General features: G+C 58.1%; 2 protein-coding genes across 2 annotated transcripts; one reads left to right on the forward strand and one right to left on the reverse strand.

Moving 5' to 3' along the window:
- Nucleotides 1–268: 268 nt before the first annotated feature.
- On the forward strand, nt 269–7089 carry LGALS2 (galectin 2). Its single transcript, XM_045552927.1, has 4 exons — nt 269–437; nt 4750–4832; nt 5963–6122; nt 6292–7089. The coding sequence occupies exons 1-4, from the start codon at nt 432–434 to the stop codon at nt 6436–6438; spliced, it is 396 nt and encodes a 131-aa protein (XP_045408883.1). The 5' UTR covers nt 269–431; the 3' UTR covers nt 6439–7089.
- Nucleotides 7061–15500, reverse strand: CDC42EP1 (CDC42 effector protein 1). The gene is made up of 3 exons (XM_045552926.1): nt 15379–15500; nt 9694–10456; nt 7061–8323 (listed from the first exon to the last, which is right to left on the reverse strand). Exons 2-3 carry the CDS (start codon nt 10154–10156, stop codon nt 7701–7703), a joined length of 1086 nt encoding a protein of 361 aa, XP_045408882.1. The 5' UTR covers nt 10157–10456; nt 15379–15500; the 3' UTR covers nt 7061–7700.
- Between the last annotated feature and the right edge of the window lie 449 nt (nt 15501–15949).

Here is a 15949-nt window from a genome sequence, read left to right on the forward strand (position 1 = left end):
TGAAAATGAATCACAATGTCATGGAAAATTAGAAGCGTAGACTTTTTTTTTACAAAGCAAGTCTCTCTTTTTACAGACCAGGAAGCCGGACTCAGGGAGGGAGGTCGGGAGCCTTGTGGAGCTGGGGCTGGATTGCGGGGCTGGATTGCGGGTTGTGCGGGCAGAGCTGGGGCTGCCACCCCTGGGGCTCTGGGAGTCGGACGAGGGACGGCTACAGGGAGGCAGGATGCTCAGACTGGGGTGGGGCAGGCTGAGGAGGCTTCTGCCTGATGCAGGCAGGCAGACACCTGGGCACAAGGGACCAAAGTCCTCATTTATGGCCGTGGGGGAGTTAATGTGTAATATGTCTAGGATATAAGCTTGACCATGAGGCGAGACGCTGAGCACAGGCCTCCAGGAGCTGCTGGGAGCTGCTGCCAGGAGCTGTCACCATGTCGGTGAGGATGCTGGCTCCCCCACCCTTCATCTGTGTCCTTGCCTGGGTGGGAGGCGTTTGGGGAAAAGCATCACTGTCTCTCTCTGGGCCTCAGTTTCCCCATCTGTATAGTAAGGAAGTTGGACAGATGGTCTCCACCGCCCCTTAGCAGCAGAGTTCTCTGCCCCCTCCGCCACCATCCTGCAGGGAGCCCGAGCCCTCCTCTCCTGCCTCCGTTTTCTCATCAGTAATAATAGTAATAACAATAATGAAATAACTGCTAACATCTATTGAGCTTCATAAAGATGAAGAACATGAGGCTGGGAGATTTAATTGCCCAACGTCACAACCTGTAAATTACAGGGGGTTGAGTGGATCCCCCTTGAGGTCCCTGATTCTTTTTTTGCTTTATTTTTATTTACTTATTTTTTTTTTTAGAGACAGGGTCATGCTGTGTCACCTAGGCTGGAGTGGAGCGTAGTGGCTCGATGGTAGCTCACTGCAGCCTTGAACTCCTAGGCTCAAGGGATCCTCCTGGCTCAGCCTCCTGAGTAGCTGGGACCACAGGTGTGCACCACCACGGCCTGGCTAATGATTCTTTGATTCTATACCTGACTCTGCCACAGTTTGCTGCATGGCCTAGGACAAGTCACTGCCCCTCTCTAAGCCTCAGTCTCCCTCAGCGTCTGTGCAGTGGGATCACAGGCTGCATCTTCTGAGGACGAGATGGTGTATTCATTTCCTAGGGCTGCCTAACCGAATTACTGCAAAATGGGTGGCTTAAAACAATAGACATTTGTTCTCTGGCGGTTTTGGAGGCTGGAGTGTGAAATCAAGGTGTTGGCAGGGCTGTGTTCTCTCTGAAGGCGCTGGGGGGATTCTTCCTTGTCTCTCCCAGCTTCTGGTGGTTGCTGGTGATGCTTGGCGTTTCTGGGCTGGTGGCAGCGCCACTCCAATCTCTGTCTCCATCTTCTCATGGCTTCTCCTCTGTGTCTCTGTCTCTGTGTCCAAATTTCCCTCCTCTTATTAGGACGTCAGTCATATTGGATTTAGGGTCCACCCTAAGCCAGTATGACCTTATCTTGACTTGATTACATCTGCAAAGAACCTATTTTTATTTAATTTAATTATTTATTTTTTCTGAGACAGAGTCTCACTCTGTTGCCTGTGCTAGAGTGCCGTGGCATCAGCCTAACTCACAGCAGCCTCCAGCTCCTGGGCTCAAGCGATCCTCCTGCCTCAGCCTCCTGAGTAGCTGGGACTACAGGCACGCGCTGCCACGCCCCGCTAATTTTTCTATGTTTAGTAGAGACGGGGTCTTGCTCTTGGTCAGGCTGGTCTCAACCTCCTGAGCTCAAGTGATCCTCCAACCTCGGCCTCCCAGAGTGCTAGGATTATAGGCACGTGCCACCACACCCGGCCAAAAGACCCTATTTTAAATAGGTGACATTCACAAGTTCCAGGTGGATACGGATTTTGAGGGGACACTATTCAAGCCAGTGCAGTGGGACTCAGGATGTGGACGTGACCGGGGGTTCCTGCGTGGACGGTCCGACGCTCTCCTCGCCCTGCCTCTCAGGGAGGGCCTTTGTGGCCTGGAGACTTTCCGGCCTTCTCCTTCCTCTGGTCCTCCCACCCCTCCCTTTGCTTTCCTCATTCTCCTCCATAGTCCACCCGATCCAAATCCCTTATATTACAGACGCGGGAACCAAGGCCCAGAAGGAGACCAGGCTGGCCCCAGTTGGCTCACAAGCCAGTTAGGGGCAGAGCCAGAAGGAACCCTGGGCACCCTGACCCCCAGCCCCCACCCAGTCTGTGAACCACTCCAGCCCCCACCAGCTCTGCCTCCCTGTCTCTCTGGGCCTTAGACCTTGTTGAGTGGGGACAAGGCTCCCAGGCCTGGACACGTCCGCAGGTCTCAGCATCCCTATTTGTCTTAATGTCCCTTGATCCCCGGCCTTTTGAAGGTGCCTGCAACAGCCCCACCTCCCATCCTTGGGGGCCCTGGGTTCTTGCATTTCAGCCAGGCAGCCCCCAGGCAGCTGCAAGGGGATCGGGGATACTTTTCCCAACCCCAGTCCCGGCTCTCCTGTCCCCAGCCTGACTGTCCCAGGGTCCTGGGTGGGGGGCAGGTTACCGGGAGGAGATGGGGAGCCTTCCCCTGACGCCGGGTGTCAGACACGCGTGTGTGCAGAGCAGAGTGCAGGTCTGTGAGTGCCGGCTGGGTGACGGGCACACCTGTGCTCTGCATGTCATCTGAACTTCTTTGGGAGGGACGGTGATTGTCCTCGCTGGAAAACCTCATCTCCCAGAGGTGATGTTCTGCATCTGTCAGTGAAGAGGCTGAAGGAGAATTTTAATCCAGTCTGTCTGGCTCCAAAATCTGAATCCAGTTGTCACATTAAGCACAGATCTGAGGGGTTAGGCCTCCAGCCTCCAGATCCTGCTTTCTCTAAAGCAGGGAGATTTTGCCCCGAGGGGACATCTGGCCCTGTCGGGAGATACTTTTGGTTGTCACAACTTGGGGGAGGGTGCTACTGGCACCCAGAGGGTAGAGGCCGGGGATGCTGCGCAGCATCCTACAGGACGACCCCATGGCAGGAGCAATCCCGCCCCAAAGGCCAGCAGAGCCCGGGCTGAGGAGCCCTGCTCTGAGGAGGCACCGTGTCTGACCTGCCGCCATCCCGGCCCCACGCTCCTGGGTGAAGTGCTGCCCCTTTCAGGCCTTGCTTTGAAACTGTACTGCCTCTGGGAGAGCGGGGCGATGCCTGCTGACCCTGCCCTCAGTGTGAACCAGCGGGTCACTTCCTCCTTCGCACCGAAGAGGCAGCTGCCAGCGGGAGAGTATTGATCACCCTCCCACAGCCCCTGCCCTTGACGCGGGGCAAAGAGCCCCAGTCCCGTGAGTTGGTTCAGGGCTTCTCAGATTATGCACTCTCCAGAAAAAAAAGTCAGTGAACAGAACTCCCAGCACGTAAGAGTGTTCTCCCACGAGTTGCTCTAGACTTATAGATGTAGAAGGTGGATGTTTTCTCAGTCTTGGGGAACGAGCTTTGAAAGTCCAGCTTCGAGACCCTCCCTGTCAACCATAGTGCAGCTGGAGGAAGCCTCTGCTATACGGAATTCAGGTGCTGTCGGGTCCTCTGCATGAGCAGTAGCAATAAGAAGTAACATGACAGTTGCCCCTCCGTTTCCCTTTAGTCTGTGTCAGGCCCTACGGTTGGGACTTCACAAATGATCTCAATTTCTGTCTCAACTCAGTGCCTCCAACAGTGTCTGCCACACAGTGGGCGCTCAGCAGCTGTTTCTTTTTTTCAGATGGGGGTCTCACTCTGTTGCCCAGGCTGTCCTCCAACTCCTGGGCTCAAGTGATCCCCCCACTTCAGCCTCCTGAGTAGCTGTGACGACAGTCTCGAGCCACTGTGCCTGGCCTTGCAACTGGTTTTTTTTTTTTTTTTTTGAGACAGAGTCTCGCTTTGTTGCCCGGGCTAGAGTGAGTGCTGTGGCATCAGCCTAGCTCACAGCAACCTCAAACTCCTGGGCTTAAGTGATCCTCCTGCCTCAGCCTCCCGGGTAGCTGGGACTACAGGCATGTGCCACCATGCCCGGCTAATTTTTTCTATATATATATTTTAGTTGGCCAGAGAATTTCTTTCTATTTTTTAGTAGAGACGGGGTCTCGCTCTTACTCAGGCTGGTCTCGAACTCCTGACCTTGAGCGATCTACCCACCTCGGTCTCCCAGAGTGCTAGGATTATAGGCGTGAGCCACCGCGCCCGGCCTGCAACTGGTTTTTAATGAATAAATAAAATTAGTCCATTTTTCAGAAGGGGGAAGTAAGGTTTGGAGAGGGACTTTGGTGGACATGTTCAGACATGGGACTTGGGGAGTTTATAGATTCTTAGTTCTGGATGGGCCAGGACCTGCACGCATGCTTCTGACAGGCATTTTCTGTATTGTAAACTTGTTTCTGGGGTTCTGCTAAGGCAGCAGGTCTTCATCACTTGAACACTCTGGGGAACTTCAAAGTCAGCAGGAATCACTCTGCCCATTTAATAGATGGGTAAAGTGAGGCTTCCTTGTCTGGGCCCCGAGCCTTGGGCGGGGTGGATGAGAGCAAGGCAGAAGGCGGGCTGCTCTGGGAGCCCTGATCAGAATGTTTTGGCTCTGTCCCTTCCTGGCTCAGTGCCCTCACATATGTCCCCACATGGGTGGGGGGGTCGGGTCGGGATGAGATGGATGATGCCACGAATGGGCTTCACCAGCAGAGGGGTGCTGGGCTCGTGTGACCAATTCAGTGGGGACTCTAGTGGAATGTTTCCCTGTTGGTCCAGGAGGATTTTGAGATTAAGAACATGGACATGAAGCCGGGGACAACCCTGAAGATCAAGGGCAGGATTGCCGACGGCACCAGCGGGTGAGTGAGGGTGAGCGGTGGTGTCTGCGGCCTGGAGCAGGCAGGGCAGGTGGGGCAGGCAGGACAGCCCTGTGAAGCGGTCAGATGAGAGCGACTTCAGGCCAAGGGGCCTTTTCCACATCCTTGCTCCTTCCCACCCCCGGCTCCCCAACCCTGGCCGTGGGGACCTGCCTCAGTCTGAGGCGGGGTTTGGGGACCTACAGAATTTCAGAGCTGACGCCATATGCTCTGTTCCTTGGCCCCAGTAGCCACTGAAGGTGCAGGGGGAGAAGCCCCTGGAACTCCACCTGGTCCCTGCAGGTCAGGTGCCTCTACTGGGAGCCCAAAGCCCCAGAGACACCACCCTCCGCCCAGCTGAGCGGCCACAGGCCGGCCTTTCATGCGCATTAAACCAGGGCAGCCACCAGGGGGCGCCAAGTGGCCCCGCTGGCGTCCGTGATTAGAACCAGAGGCGCCTCCGACCTCTGAGCTCCAGCTCAGCTGGCTCTCGCGTGCCCAGAGCAGTGTCAGCGGGGCTTGGCTCTGCTCTCTGTCCACTTTTGGTTCTGGAGCGGGTGGGCAGATGCATGGAGTAAGGGCCAAGAGAAAAGTGACTCCTTTCTCCTACTTGGGTCCCTCAGGTTTGCAGAAATGTGGGATACCCGTGGTCTGAGACTCCCGAATAAAGGCACCCCACGACCCAGAATGTCCGCTCTTGGGGACCCTGATGGTCTAACCCAGGATTCCGTAGAGATCCACCAAGAAGTCACACAACCCCTGATTGCATACTGCTAGAAACAGGGAGCTCACCACCTTAGGTTGGCTACTGTTTGCAGCCAGATTTAATACGTCCTCAGATATCTAAGGTCGGCAATACTCTGTCTCAGGACAGACACCCTCAATTCCAGAAGCTATCACTATCAGTTACCCTCCTGTCAACAGCCTCATTTCCTGTTTCAAATGGAATGTGCTACCACAGTCCCAAGTCTGACCAGGTTGTCACCTCCCTTGTTTTAAGGCACAGATCTTAATTAACACAACCTTTCTTTGATGATTCTTCCAGGTTACTATGGTCAACTGAAACCCTCTAACCCAAGCTGTTTTACCCAAACCTGGCCTCGAAACCTGACCTGTTATCCCATCCCCTGCAGCTTTGCGATTAATCTGGGCCAGAAGTCAGATAAGCTGAACCTGCACTTCAACCCTCGCTTCAGTGAATCCACCATTGTCTGCAACACAAGAGATGGCAGCAGCTGGGGACAAGAGCAACGAGAAAATCACCTGTGCTTCAGCCCGGGGTCAGAGGTCAAGGTGAGGTCAAAGGGGAAAGGGGTCTGGGGAGGGTGTCAAGGGGAGAGCCCAAAGGGTACAGCATGCAGTCCTGGACATGCATGCTGGCACTGCTGGGGCCATCAGGCGCTGCCCTGGCCCATTCCCAGGGCCTCTTGCCTCCCTGACACCCTCCCCGACTCCCCCACAGTTAACCATAACCTTTGAGAGTGACGAATTCAACGTGAAGCTGCCAGATGGGCACCAGGTGACCTTTCCCAACAGGCTGGGCCATAACCACCTGAGCTACCTGAGTGTGAGGGGCGGGTTCAAGGTCTCCTCCTTCAAGTTTGACTGAGTGGGCAGCACCTCATTGGAATAAAAGAACCCCAGCCTGGATCCCCTGTCCTGAGCCGCCTTCTGAGTCACAGCAGGATCAACAGCTCTTGGGTCCTGGGTCTGTCCACCTACCCTGCTGCAGTTCCTGCCCCTCGGATCCCATTTTCTTCCCCCAAGGCCAAGAGCAAACAAAATAATCCACTTCTATCGAGTCCTTCTGTGGCAGGAAACTGGGGTTAGTGCTTCCCATGTATTTTAATGCTCCCGACATATTCATGACACAGAGGAGGAAACTGAGGCACAAGGACACAGGACTGCCTGAGACATGCTCCCAACAGCTCTGAGGACTTGCTCCTGCCTATTGGCCCCCTTATCACCTGGGCAAACGCCAGGCTGGGATTACAGCAGACACCAGCTCCAGGGGCTGTTCCCGGAACTGCTGATAAGGGTCCCCACCTGGGCCTCTTATCTCAGCGGCATTCCAGCCTGGTTACTTATTACCTCCCTGGGCTGTGCACCCCCTCCCCTGCTGGGGGCCTTGAGGGGGGTCCGAGGCATCCCAAACTTCCCAGAGGGGAGGGCATTTAAGCAGGTGGAGCTGGCACTGTTCTACCAGGTCCCCAAGCATCTTACAGGACACGTTTTATTAAAAAAGCCTTTTTTAATCACGTCCCAGAAAGCAGGTCTGGGGTGCCCAGGAAGGTGGGGTCCTCTCTGTGAGGTCACACCTGACCTTTCAGGGTCCCGGACAAGTGCGAGGCTGGGGTGGGGATGTTGGGGAAGCAGCCTGGGACAGGGCTCTCAGGGGTGCCGCGAGGACCCTCTGGGGGCAGCTCCAGGATGGGCTGCTGGGGGCAGGCGGCCCCTCTGGGAGGCGAGACAATGGCCCTGTGTGGTACACTCCCCACCCCCCACCCAAGAAGGACAGCTTCGTGGAGCACAAAGGCAGCACTGTGAGGCTGGGCCCTCCAGCCAGTGGGGGTGGCATGGGGCGGGGCCTAAGGAATGGCTACTGGGTGCAGAGTGGCAGTGGGGGGAGGTGGTCAGCCTGGCAGGGACCACCGGGAGGGCCCAGGTCGCAGAGCAAGCCCGGTCTTCCCTGTCCTCCCTCCACGTCTGTCCTGCAGAGACGGGGAGGGGCTTGTGGGTAACCCGGCTTCTGCCCTCCCTGGTCTGGCAGGACCCAGCGCTGCTAGGCGAGGAGGGGCCGGCTCTGCACCTGGGCTCCTCAAGAGAGGTGCCCCAAGGCTGGGCGGGTTCCCGAGCCCATGCCCCAGCCACTCACACCTTGACCTCGTCATCCTCCTCAGCATCAGCAAACTCGAAGGTGTTTCCTTGTACTGTGCTGGGCACGGGGGCCCTGCTGCCTGCCTGGGGTGCCCACTCTTCATCCAGAGTCTCCCAGGAGGCCCGAGCCTGGGGCAGCACTCTCGCCAGCTCGCGCTGAGCATCCACCTCAGCGTAGTGGCGGCTGCCCCCCCAGCCCGCTCCCCAGTGCCCGCCCCCCAGGTCAGCGGCTCCTCGGGGACCCTCACCCACAGGGTTGGCCCTCACCTCAGCCACTGGGCCCAACCCAGCAGTCACCCCATTGGGACAGCGTCCACGAGGTGGGGGGCTTGTGGCAGGGACTGGGGAGTTTGTGGCAGGGGCGGAAGGGTTTGCAGCAGGAGCCGGGGTGTTTGCGGCAGGGGCAGAGGTCTCCATTGTTGGGGCTTCTGAGAGGCTCATGACCCCTAGCAGCTCGCTGAGGAGAGAGGGTCCAAGGTCAAGGTCCAGGCGGAAGGACAGGAGAGAGTCAGAGCGGCGTAGCTCAGGCTCCGGCGGGAAGGAGTTGTCGTGGTCTCCATCGCGAGGCTTTTCCGGGCGGGGCAGGCGGGAGATGGTGCAGAACCCAGAGTCCAGGCCTAGAAGGGAAACGGGAAGAGGGATCAGAGCTGGGGTCCCTGACCAGGGATCGGGGCAGGGACAGCCAGGACCAGCCCTGGCTTGCTGTGTGGCCTCTGGGAAGTCACTCCCCTCTCTGTTCTCCCATCTCTCCAATACAATGAACCCAGAGTAGCAGTGGAGGGAGTCTCTTGTGTGATCCTCCTGTCAACCCTGAAAGCTGAAAATTGTCATAATCCTTGTTTGGGTTTTGCAGATGGAGAAGGTGAGGGTCAGTTTGGGATGAAGAGAAGGGCCCGGCCGAAGGCCATAGTGTTTGATGGGGTAGAGCCAAATCTGGAATGCAAATCTCCTTTCAGTCCCAACTGTGAACTTGGCCCTGGTCCCTGGTCCCCTGTCCTGGTGCTGGCCGCCAGCTGCAGGTGGACCCATAGCATGCGGGCTGGTTTGTGGGCACAGGGTCGAACCAGCAGCTGGGGTCTGACTGCACAGAAATCAGACTCCAGGGACAGGCACATGCCTTCCAAAGGTCGTCTGCTCCAGCCCCTGCTTTCAGGACTACCTGGCCTGAGACATAACCGGGTTGCTGTGGACCAGGCCTCCGTGGAGTTCTCGTCAGCCCCCTGGGGCAGGAGCATTTGCCCAGTGGTGGGGGTGAAGCCGCAAGGCAGGGAATGGCCACCAGGTGGCAGCAAGGGCCCACGGTTCCTAGGTGAGCTGCTCCTGCTTAGCTGAGGTGGCACTTCTGGTAGGGCAGGAAGGGCCACTGGCTTGTGTCCCTGTAAGTGGTTTGCCAAATTTGTCAAGTTACAGGAAGTTTTGTTCAAATAACAACCAAAGCCCAAGTGTCCCGGGCACTTACTATGTACCAGCCTCCGGGCCTCACCTGGTACATGTAACCATCTCCCGGAATCTTAGCAAGACCCGAGGGACTCATTATCTGGGCGAGGACTTGAACTTGCAGAGATCAGTCGCTTGCTGGAAATCAGGCAGAACCAGCGCTGGAATCCAGAGCCCAGCCTCGCAACCTCCCTATGATATCATTCCGACGTGAGGGGCTGCTTTCACTGAGGGGCAAAAAGGGGGGGGGTGGCCCAGCTGAGGTCCCAGACAGGGGAAGCACTTGCCCGCGTCACACAGCAAGTTTGGGGCAGCAGTTAGAACTCAAACCCCATCTCCTCACTCCCAACCTGCCCTGCTTTGGGGAGTGCGCTGGTTCCCACCTCTCTACACCCTCCCCTCCACGGTCTTGGGATTGGGCTTGACCTCCACAGCGAGACCAAGCGACTATGGGGAAAAGAGCTCACTTGGAGGCTTGGTGGAGCCACCTGAGCCCCTCTGGGCCTCAGCATCAGCATCTGAAAAATGGGCAAATAACCCAGGCTCTCACCATAAGCAGAGCGGCCGTCCACGGAGCCAGCAGGGCTGCCATCGAAGCTGAGCTTGCCCACCAGGAGGCTGTCGTAGGCGGCCTGGTTGAGCTGGGGCAGGGAGATGGCGTTCTTGATGATGGGGGAGATGGCGGGCGGAGCCGGTGAAGGCGTGGGTGGAGAAGCCATCCGCCGGGGTGACGCCCCCACCCTCCGCACCAGCTGGAGCTTCTTGGCCAGGAAGCTGCGGGGTGAGCGATGGGTGCCCCTGGAGCTGCCACCATGGTTGCTGAGGAAGGAGGTGTCACCGAAGACGTCCCCACCACGGCCTACGTGCATGGTGTGGCGGAAGTCCCCCAGAGGGGGGCTGATCATGTCTGCAGTCAGCCGCCTCTTTCCCTGCGAACTGGATACCCAGCCCACGGGCGAGAGCTTGCCCAGGCTCATGGTGGGGGCTCCTCCGGCCCCCTGGGGGCCGGGCATCAGCTCTGGCTGCTCACAACTGCTGGTCCATGCCCACCGGGGCCAGGGAGGGAGGGGGCTGGGCTCAGGGCCCACTTGTCAGCTCCTTCCACCCCCCACGTGGAAGGCGGTGGATCGAGGCTCTCCTAAGGTGCTGCTCCCGAATGCTGGGACTGGGGGGTGTCCATGCTTGTCTCTTCTTGAGGCCCGGCGCCCAGCCCTGTGGAAGCAGCTATAGATGTTCTATCCAAGAGCAGAAGAGGCATGAGATGTGCCTCCAAGGTGGTCGGGTCGGCTCCTCTCCTATCCAATGGTGGAGACCTGGAAGGAAGACAGAGGACAGTGACGGACGGCAGGCCAGCCTCGTGCAGAGAAGGAGATCCTGAATCTAAACACTAGCAGCTAAAGCGGACAGACACATCCCCCCGACAACACAGACGGAGAGCACTGACCAAAGCTGAGTGGAAGCCATGTGTCAGCCCATGTATGGAAAGTTCAAGAACAGGCAAATCCAATCCATGGCAATAGAAATCAGAACTGTGGTTGCCTCTGAGCAGGTGCTGCCCGAGTGGGGCACCAAACATTCACGGATGGTAAAAAATAGAAAAGATCATTCTACAGGGCCCACTTAAAGTGCCAATGCCTCACCTGCATCGTCATTTAAACCCACACAACAGCCCTGAGGGAGGCATGGTAGTAGAGGGGAAACTGAGGCACAAAGAAGTAAACGACTTGCCTGAGGCTACAGAGAAGGAAATGGTGAAACAGAGCCCCAAATCCCAGAGCCCCTGAGCCCCAGGCTGTACTGCCTCCTGCTGGCGTGCTGAGCAAGTCCCTTCTCTGTGGGCTAAAATCTCTTCCACTCAGAGAAGCCAGGAGGGAGGAGGAGGTGCCTGCCAAGGCTGTGTGAACTGCTGTGTAAACAGCCAGAGCAGAGGTTCCTCAGAACCCTCCGGCTCCACGAAAAGGGATCCTGCGGTCAAAAGTGGCTTTTCCAAGCTGCCTCCTCCATATGCGTGAGCATATTCAAGGGTCTGAGAAGGCCCGCAGGAAAGGGCTTTATCATCCTCTGTCAAATTGATGTACGACCCTTGTTGTCAGGGAAGAAGTTTTGCAATAAAGCTTAGCTGGTGCCAAAAGCTAGCTATTCCTCGTCCATTCTCTGCCTTCCTGATCTCCGCCCACGCCCTCCCCAGCCCCAGGCTTCTGTAAGCATCTCTTGGTCTGACCCCCTCCCTTCTAGCATCAGAAAGCCCAGGCTAGAGAGCACCTGCGATCCTGTGGTCCGACCTCTGGTGTTCCTGCGGCCCAGAGAGGCCAAGCTTGCTCAAGGTCAGACTGAGAGGGCCAGTTGAGACTTGAACTCAGAGCCGCTGACTCACACAAGCCCTTGACTGGCTCGCGGAGCCCAGTCTTGTCTCCTCAGGTTGGGAACACATTTTGAGGGTGGGGCAGCTCCCCGGATCTTCCTGCCTTCCTCCCTCCAGCACCCAGCTTGCGCTCTACACTCGGCAGGTGCCAAATCAATGCCGGTGTAATCACAGGAGCTCTCTGTGATAAACTCCGTGCCAAAGGATCACCCCTGACCCCTCCTGAGAGTGGTGCGGGGAGGCTGGGGACTCAGCGTCCTCATTGTGTGACCTTGGGCAGGTCATTTACCTTCACAGGCCTGAGACCTCAGGTGGTAAGAGTTGATAATGATTCTTAACAAGAACACCTAGATCTGAGTCTCAACCTTTTTTTTCTTTAACCCATTGCTGCCACCTCCAGTCTCAATACTGCCCTTCTAATGTTATTTGAAATTCAAAATAGGTTAAATAACAAGATAAAAACAAAGAAGGCAATAGGACAAAGCTTGCTTTGTTTTCTGACTACATTCCCCTCCCTTCCCACCATCTGATCCTCCCCCAACCCTAACTCCTCCCCCCGGGGGGAGTTCTGAATCATCCCTTTCCCTGGCACCCCCAGCACCAGCAGAGACGTCCTCGTGGAATGTTTGCTGTAGTTACGAAGCGCTCTGCAGTTGGCCAGCCATTACATGATGTCATCTGAGTCTCCAACAACTTCGCAAAGCTGGAGGGTTAGCCGTCTTACAAGCAGAGCGAGGTTCAGAGGGAAGGGACCTGTCCAAGGTTACTGGCAGGTACATGGCCAGGACCAGGTTTCCCTGACCAGCAGAAATTAAAGATGAGTCTCTAGGGGAAGGCACTGGGGGTGAGGTGGGTGTCACCCTGTGAAATGTCATGTAGAGGGGTCAACTGTGTCTGCCATGTAGCCACAGACACCTCACTCTCACCTCCAACTCCCTGACTTCTTTTTTTTTTTTTGAGACAGAGTTTCACCTTGTTTCCCTCAGTAGAGTGCCACGGTGTCAGCCTAGCTCACAACAACCTCAGACTCCTGGGCTCAAGCGATCCTCCTGCCTCAGCCTCCCGAGTAGCTGGGACCACAGACATGCACCACCATGCCCAGCTATTTTTTTCTATATATATTTTTAGTTGTCCAGATAATTTCTTTCTATTTTTTTAGTAGAGATGGGGTCTCGCTTTTGCTCAGGCTGGTCTTGAACTCCTGAGCTCAAAATGATCCACCTGCCTTGGCCTCCCAGAGTGCTAGGGTTATAGGCATGAGCCACTGCGCCCGGCCTCCCTGACTTCTTGAGGCAGCCCCTCCTCTCCCAGCAAAAGGGGCTCCTGCCAACCCCCATGGCCACTTTGACTTGGGAGATCAGCTTTCTCCCCAACCTTGGGATGATCCAACCTCCCAAATGCTTCTGGGCACCTCCAAATAGTAGCCTCCCACCCCCTCCCTCCTGCAATAGAGAGACCCTGCCGCACCGTGGGGCTCAGGGCAGGGCACTGTCTTCCCACAGCATCCCAGGCAGGTCCCCTCCCAAGGGAGTTGTGAGGGTGAAGATTTGAAGATGCTGTAATTAAACTACCAGAGCAGGGCAGCCCAGGGTTCAAATCCAATACTTTTTTTTTTTTTTTGAGACAGAGTCTCGCTCTGTTGCCCGGGCTAGAGTGCCATGGTGTCAGCCTAGCTCACAGGACCTCAGACTCCTGGGCTCAAGCAATCCTTCTGCCTCAGCCTCCCAAGCAGCTGGGACTACAGGCATGTGCCACCACGCCCAGCTAATTTTTTCTATATATATTTTTAGTTGTCCAGCTAATTTCTTTCTATTTTTAATAGGGACAGGATCTCGCTCTTGCTCAGGCTGCTCTTGAACTCTTGAGCTCAAACAATCACCCGCCTTGGCCTCCCAGAGTGCTAGGATTACAGGCGTGAGCCACTGCGCCTGGCCAGATCCAGTACTTTTACACTAATGTCTCTCCTTCCGGGGCGCTTGGTGGCAGCCATGTGGCACTTAATGCTGACCACAGGGCATTGGTGGCCATCAAGTGTGCCCAGCTGGCACTGACTGTCCCGGTGTGGCAAGGCTCACCGCCCCGCGCGGGCCTAGGAACACTACCTGTTAGTATTCAGAATGCCCATTTTACAGATGAAAAAACAGGCTCAGAAAGGAGACTAATTTGCTGTAGGTCAAAGAACAAAAACAGTGGGGTGCCTGGGAGCCTGCCTAGGGCTCCAGCAACATCAGTAGTAAACGCCCCAGGGCTGGGCGAAGCCGGGAATGGGAAAGAGCAGAGTCTTTGGGGTTGGACACCCAGCGCTGAGCTCAGGAGAGGGCAGGGCGGGGAGGCAGGAGACGAAGCTCTGCAGACTCAGTGCCTGCGACCTGGGCCAGACGGTGGCCATGCAGCCTCAGTGTCCATGGAGTCCTTGTATTTACCCAGTAGAGGACAATCAGGGCCTGGGGACATGGCACTGGCTCACTCATGGTGGGAAGGACGCCGGGACAACATTTGGGGCCCGGGACAGGGACCATGCATTAGGAGAGGCCGACAGGGGCCGCTGTGGAGACACATGTGGTCTGGGGGAGGCCAGGGACGGTGTGCGGGTGGGCAGGGCGGAGGCGGGGCGGCTGCACCCTGGCGTTCACCTGGTCGCAGGTCGCTGTGCGTACCAGCAGCACGAGCGGCGCCACGTCTAATCCTGGAGGCCACTGCTCGGGTGCACAGAACCCTCTCCCTGCCGTGTCCAGCCGGCTAACGTCACCCCCGCTGCTGGACAGCGGTCCCTGGCTTGGTTAGGGTGCTTCTCCAAACTTGCCCTGGCACTAGGATAAGGGGTAACGTCCTGGCGACTGGCTTCCTGTGCCCCTGAAAGTCAGGTAGCTTCAAGATGGAGGGACGGGGAAACTGAGGCCAGAAAGGAGTACTAGCTGTCTTCAGTCACGCTGCGGGGCCTGGTTCTCCTACTCCGAGGGGAGCACCGTGGGCCATTAGGGAGCGACAGGGGGAAAGGGCAGGGGAGACAGACGGGAGATGAGACGGCAGACTCGCTCCTTGCCCGGCCACCCCGAGTTAGAGCCGCACCAGCCCTCGACTAGGCGAGGCGGCGGTGAGAGCCGGGTCTCGGGTTCCCACGCCACGTTTCGTGTCACTGCGGTCTCCCTCCCAGCTAGTCATTTCGTCTCTCTGAGCCTCAGTTTCCCGGTCTAGACAAGGGGCTTCAAATTTCGGCTGGTCTTGCTGGTGGGGCACGGATAGAACAATCCCGAGGGCAGCGGGGGCTGGAAGACCGGGAAAGACATCAGCCATAAAACATTCCCGGGGAGGGGGGACGTGGATGGTCGCTCCGCGGGGGAAGGGGCAGCCGGCTGTCTTGGCCAGCCCAGAGGAGAACCGGACGGGATGACCTCATCCGCTGCTCCAGCCTGGAATGTGGCGGTCGGGGAGGGGGCAGGGTGCCTGGTCCATCTCCCCAGCCCCCCAACTTCCCGCTCTCCGCGGCGGCCTCCTCCGAGGGCCCAGACATTCCGACACATCGCCCCCCGCCCCGTTCCTTCCCTCCCTTCCGCGGCACAGGAAGCAGCGTAGACGGCCCTCCGCTCGCCCCTCTCCCCGCAGTACGCTTTACCGCTCGCCCCCTCCAATCCTCAGTCCCCTCCGCCCGCCGGGAACATGGCAAAACAACCCGAAAACTTGGAGCGTCCTGGCGCGGGTCGGCGGCAGCGCCCGGCCTTGCCGTTGGCACCGAGCGCGACTTCCTAGGCCGGGCCTCCTCCCCCGCGCCGGCCCCCGGGAGCCTAGGAGGGTGCAGAGGCCCCGGGGGCAACGCGGTCCCGGGCCAGCGTCACGCCCCCCGGCCTGGAGGACCCGCGCGCCCGCTGCTGTTACCTTCTCTTGGAGAGCCCCCGGGGCGCGGGTGGAAGCGCAGACTCGTCGGCGGCCGCGCGTCCCGCGTCCCGGCTCGCAGCCGGGGAGTCGCTGGGCCGGTCTGCGCCGCCCCGGCCGCGGGCTCCGCGGGCTGGCTCCGGGGCGGGGGCGGGGTGTGGGCGCGCTCCCTCCTCCCGCCTCGCTCCTCCCGCCCGCGGGCGGGGCCCGGCCCCCTCCCCGGCCCCCTCCCCGGCCCCGTTCTCGCCGCGCCGAGCGGCCGCCGGAGCCACTGGGCGCGCGGCGGGGGTGCCGGGTCAGCCCTCTGCCCGCCGTCCGCCCGGGGCAGGGCGATCCGAGCAGGGGACTGTGCGGGCTGCCAGGGGGAGGCGACTCCAGTCTTCGACCTCCCCAACCCTTCCCCCACTGGCTCCCCGCGTGGCCTTGGGGCGTCTGGGACCAATAAGCTATTGCTCCTGGGCCTTCCAGCCACTCGCTGCGGGGAGTTTGGGGACCCTGGAAGCCCGTTCTCGGAGGCCTTGAATGTCTGGGCCTTTAGACCCTGAGTTTTACAGGCGTGGAATGCCCACTCCCT

The sequence above is a fragment of the Lemur catta genome, chromosome 6, assembly GCF_020740605.2.
Source record: "Lemur catta isolate mLemCat1 chromosome 6, mLemCat1.pri, whole genome shotgun sequence".
NCBI classification, from domain to species: Eukaryota; Metazoa; Chordata; class Mammalia; order Primates; family Lemuridae; genus Lemur; species Lemur catta.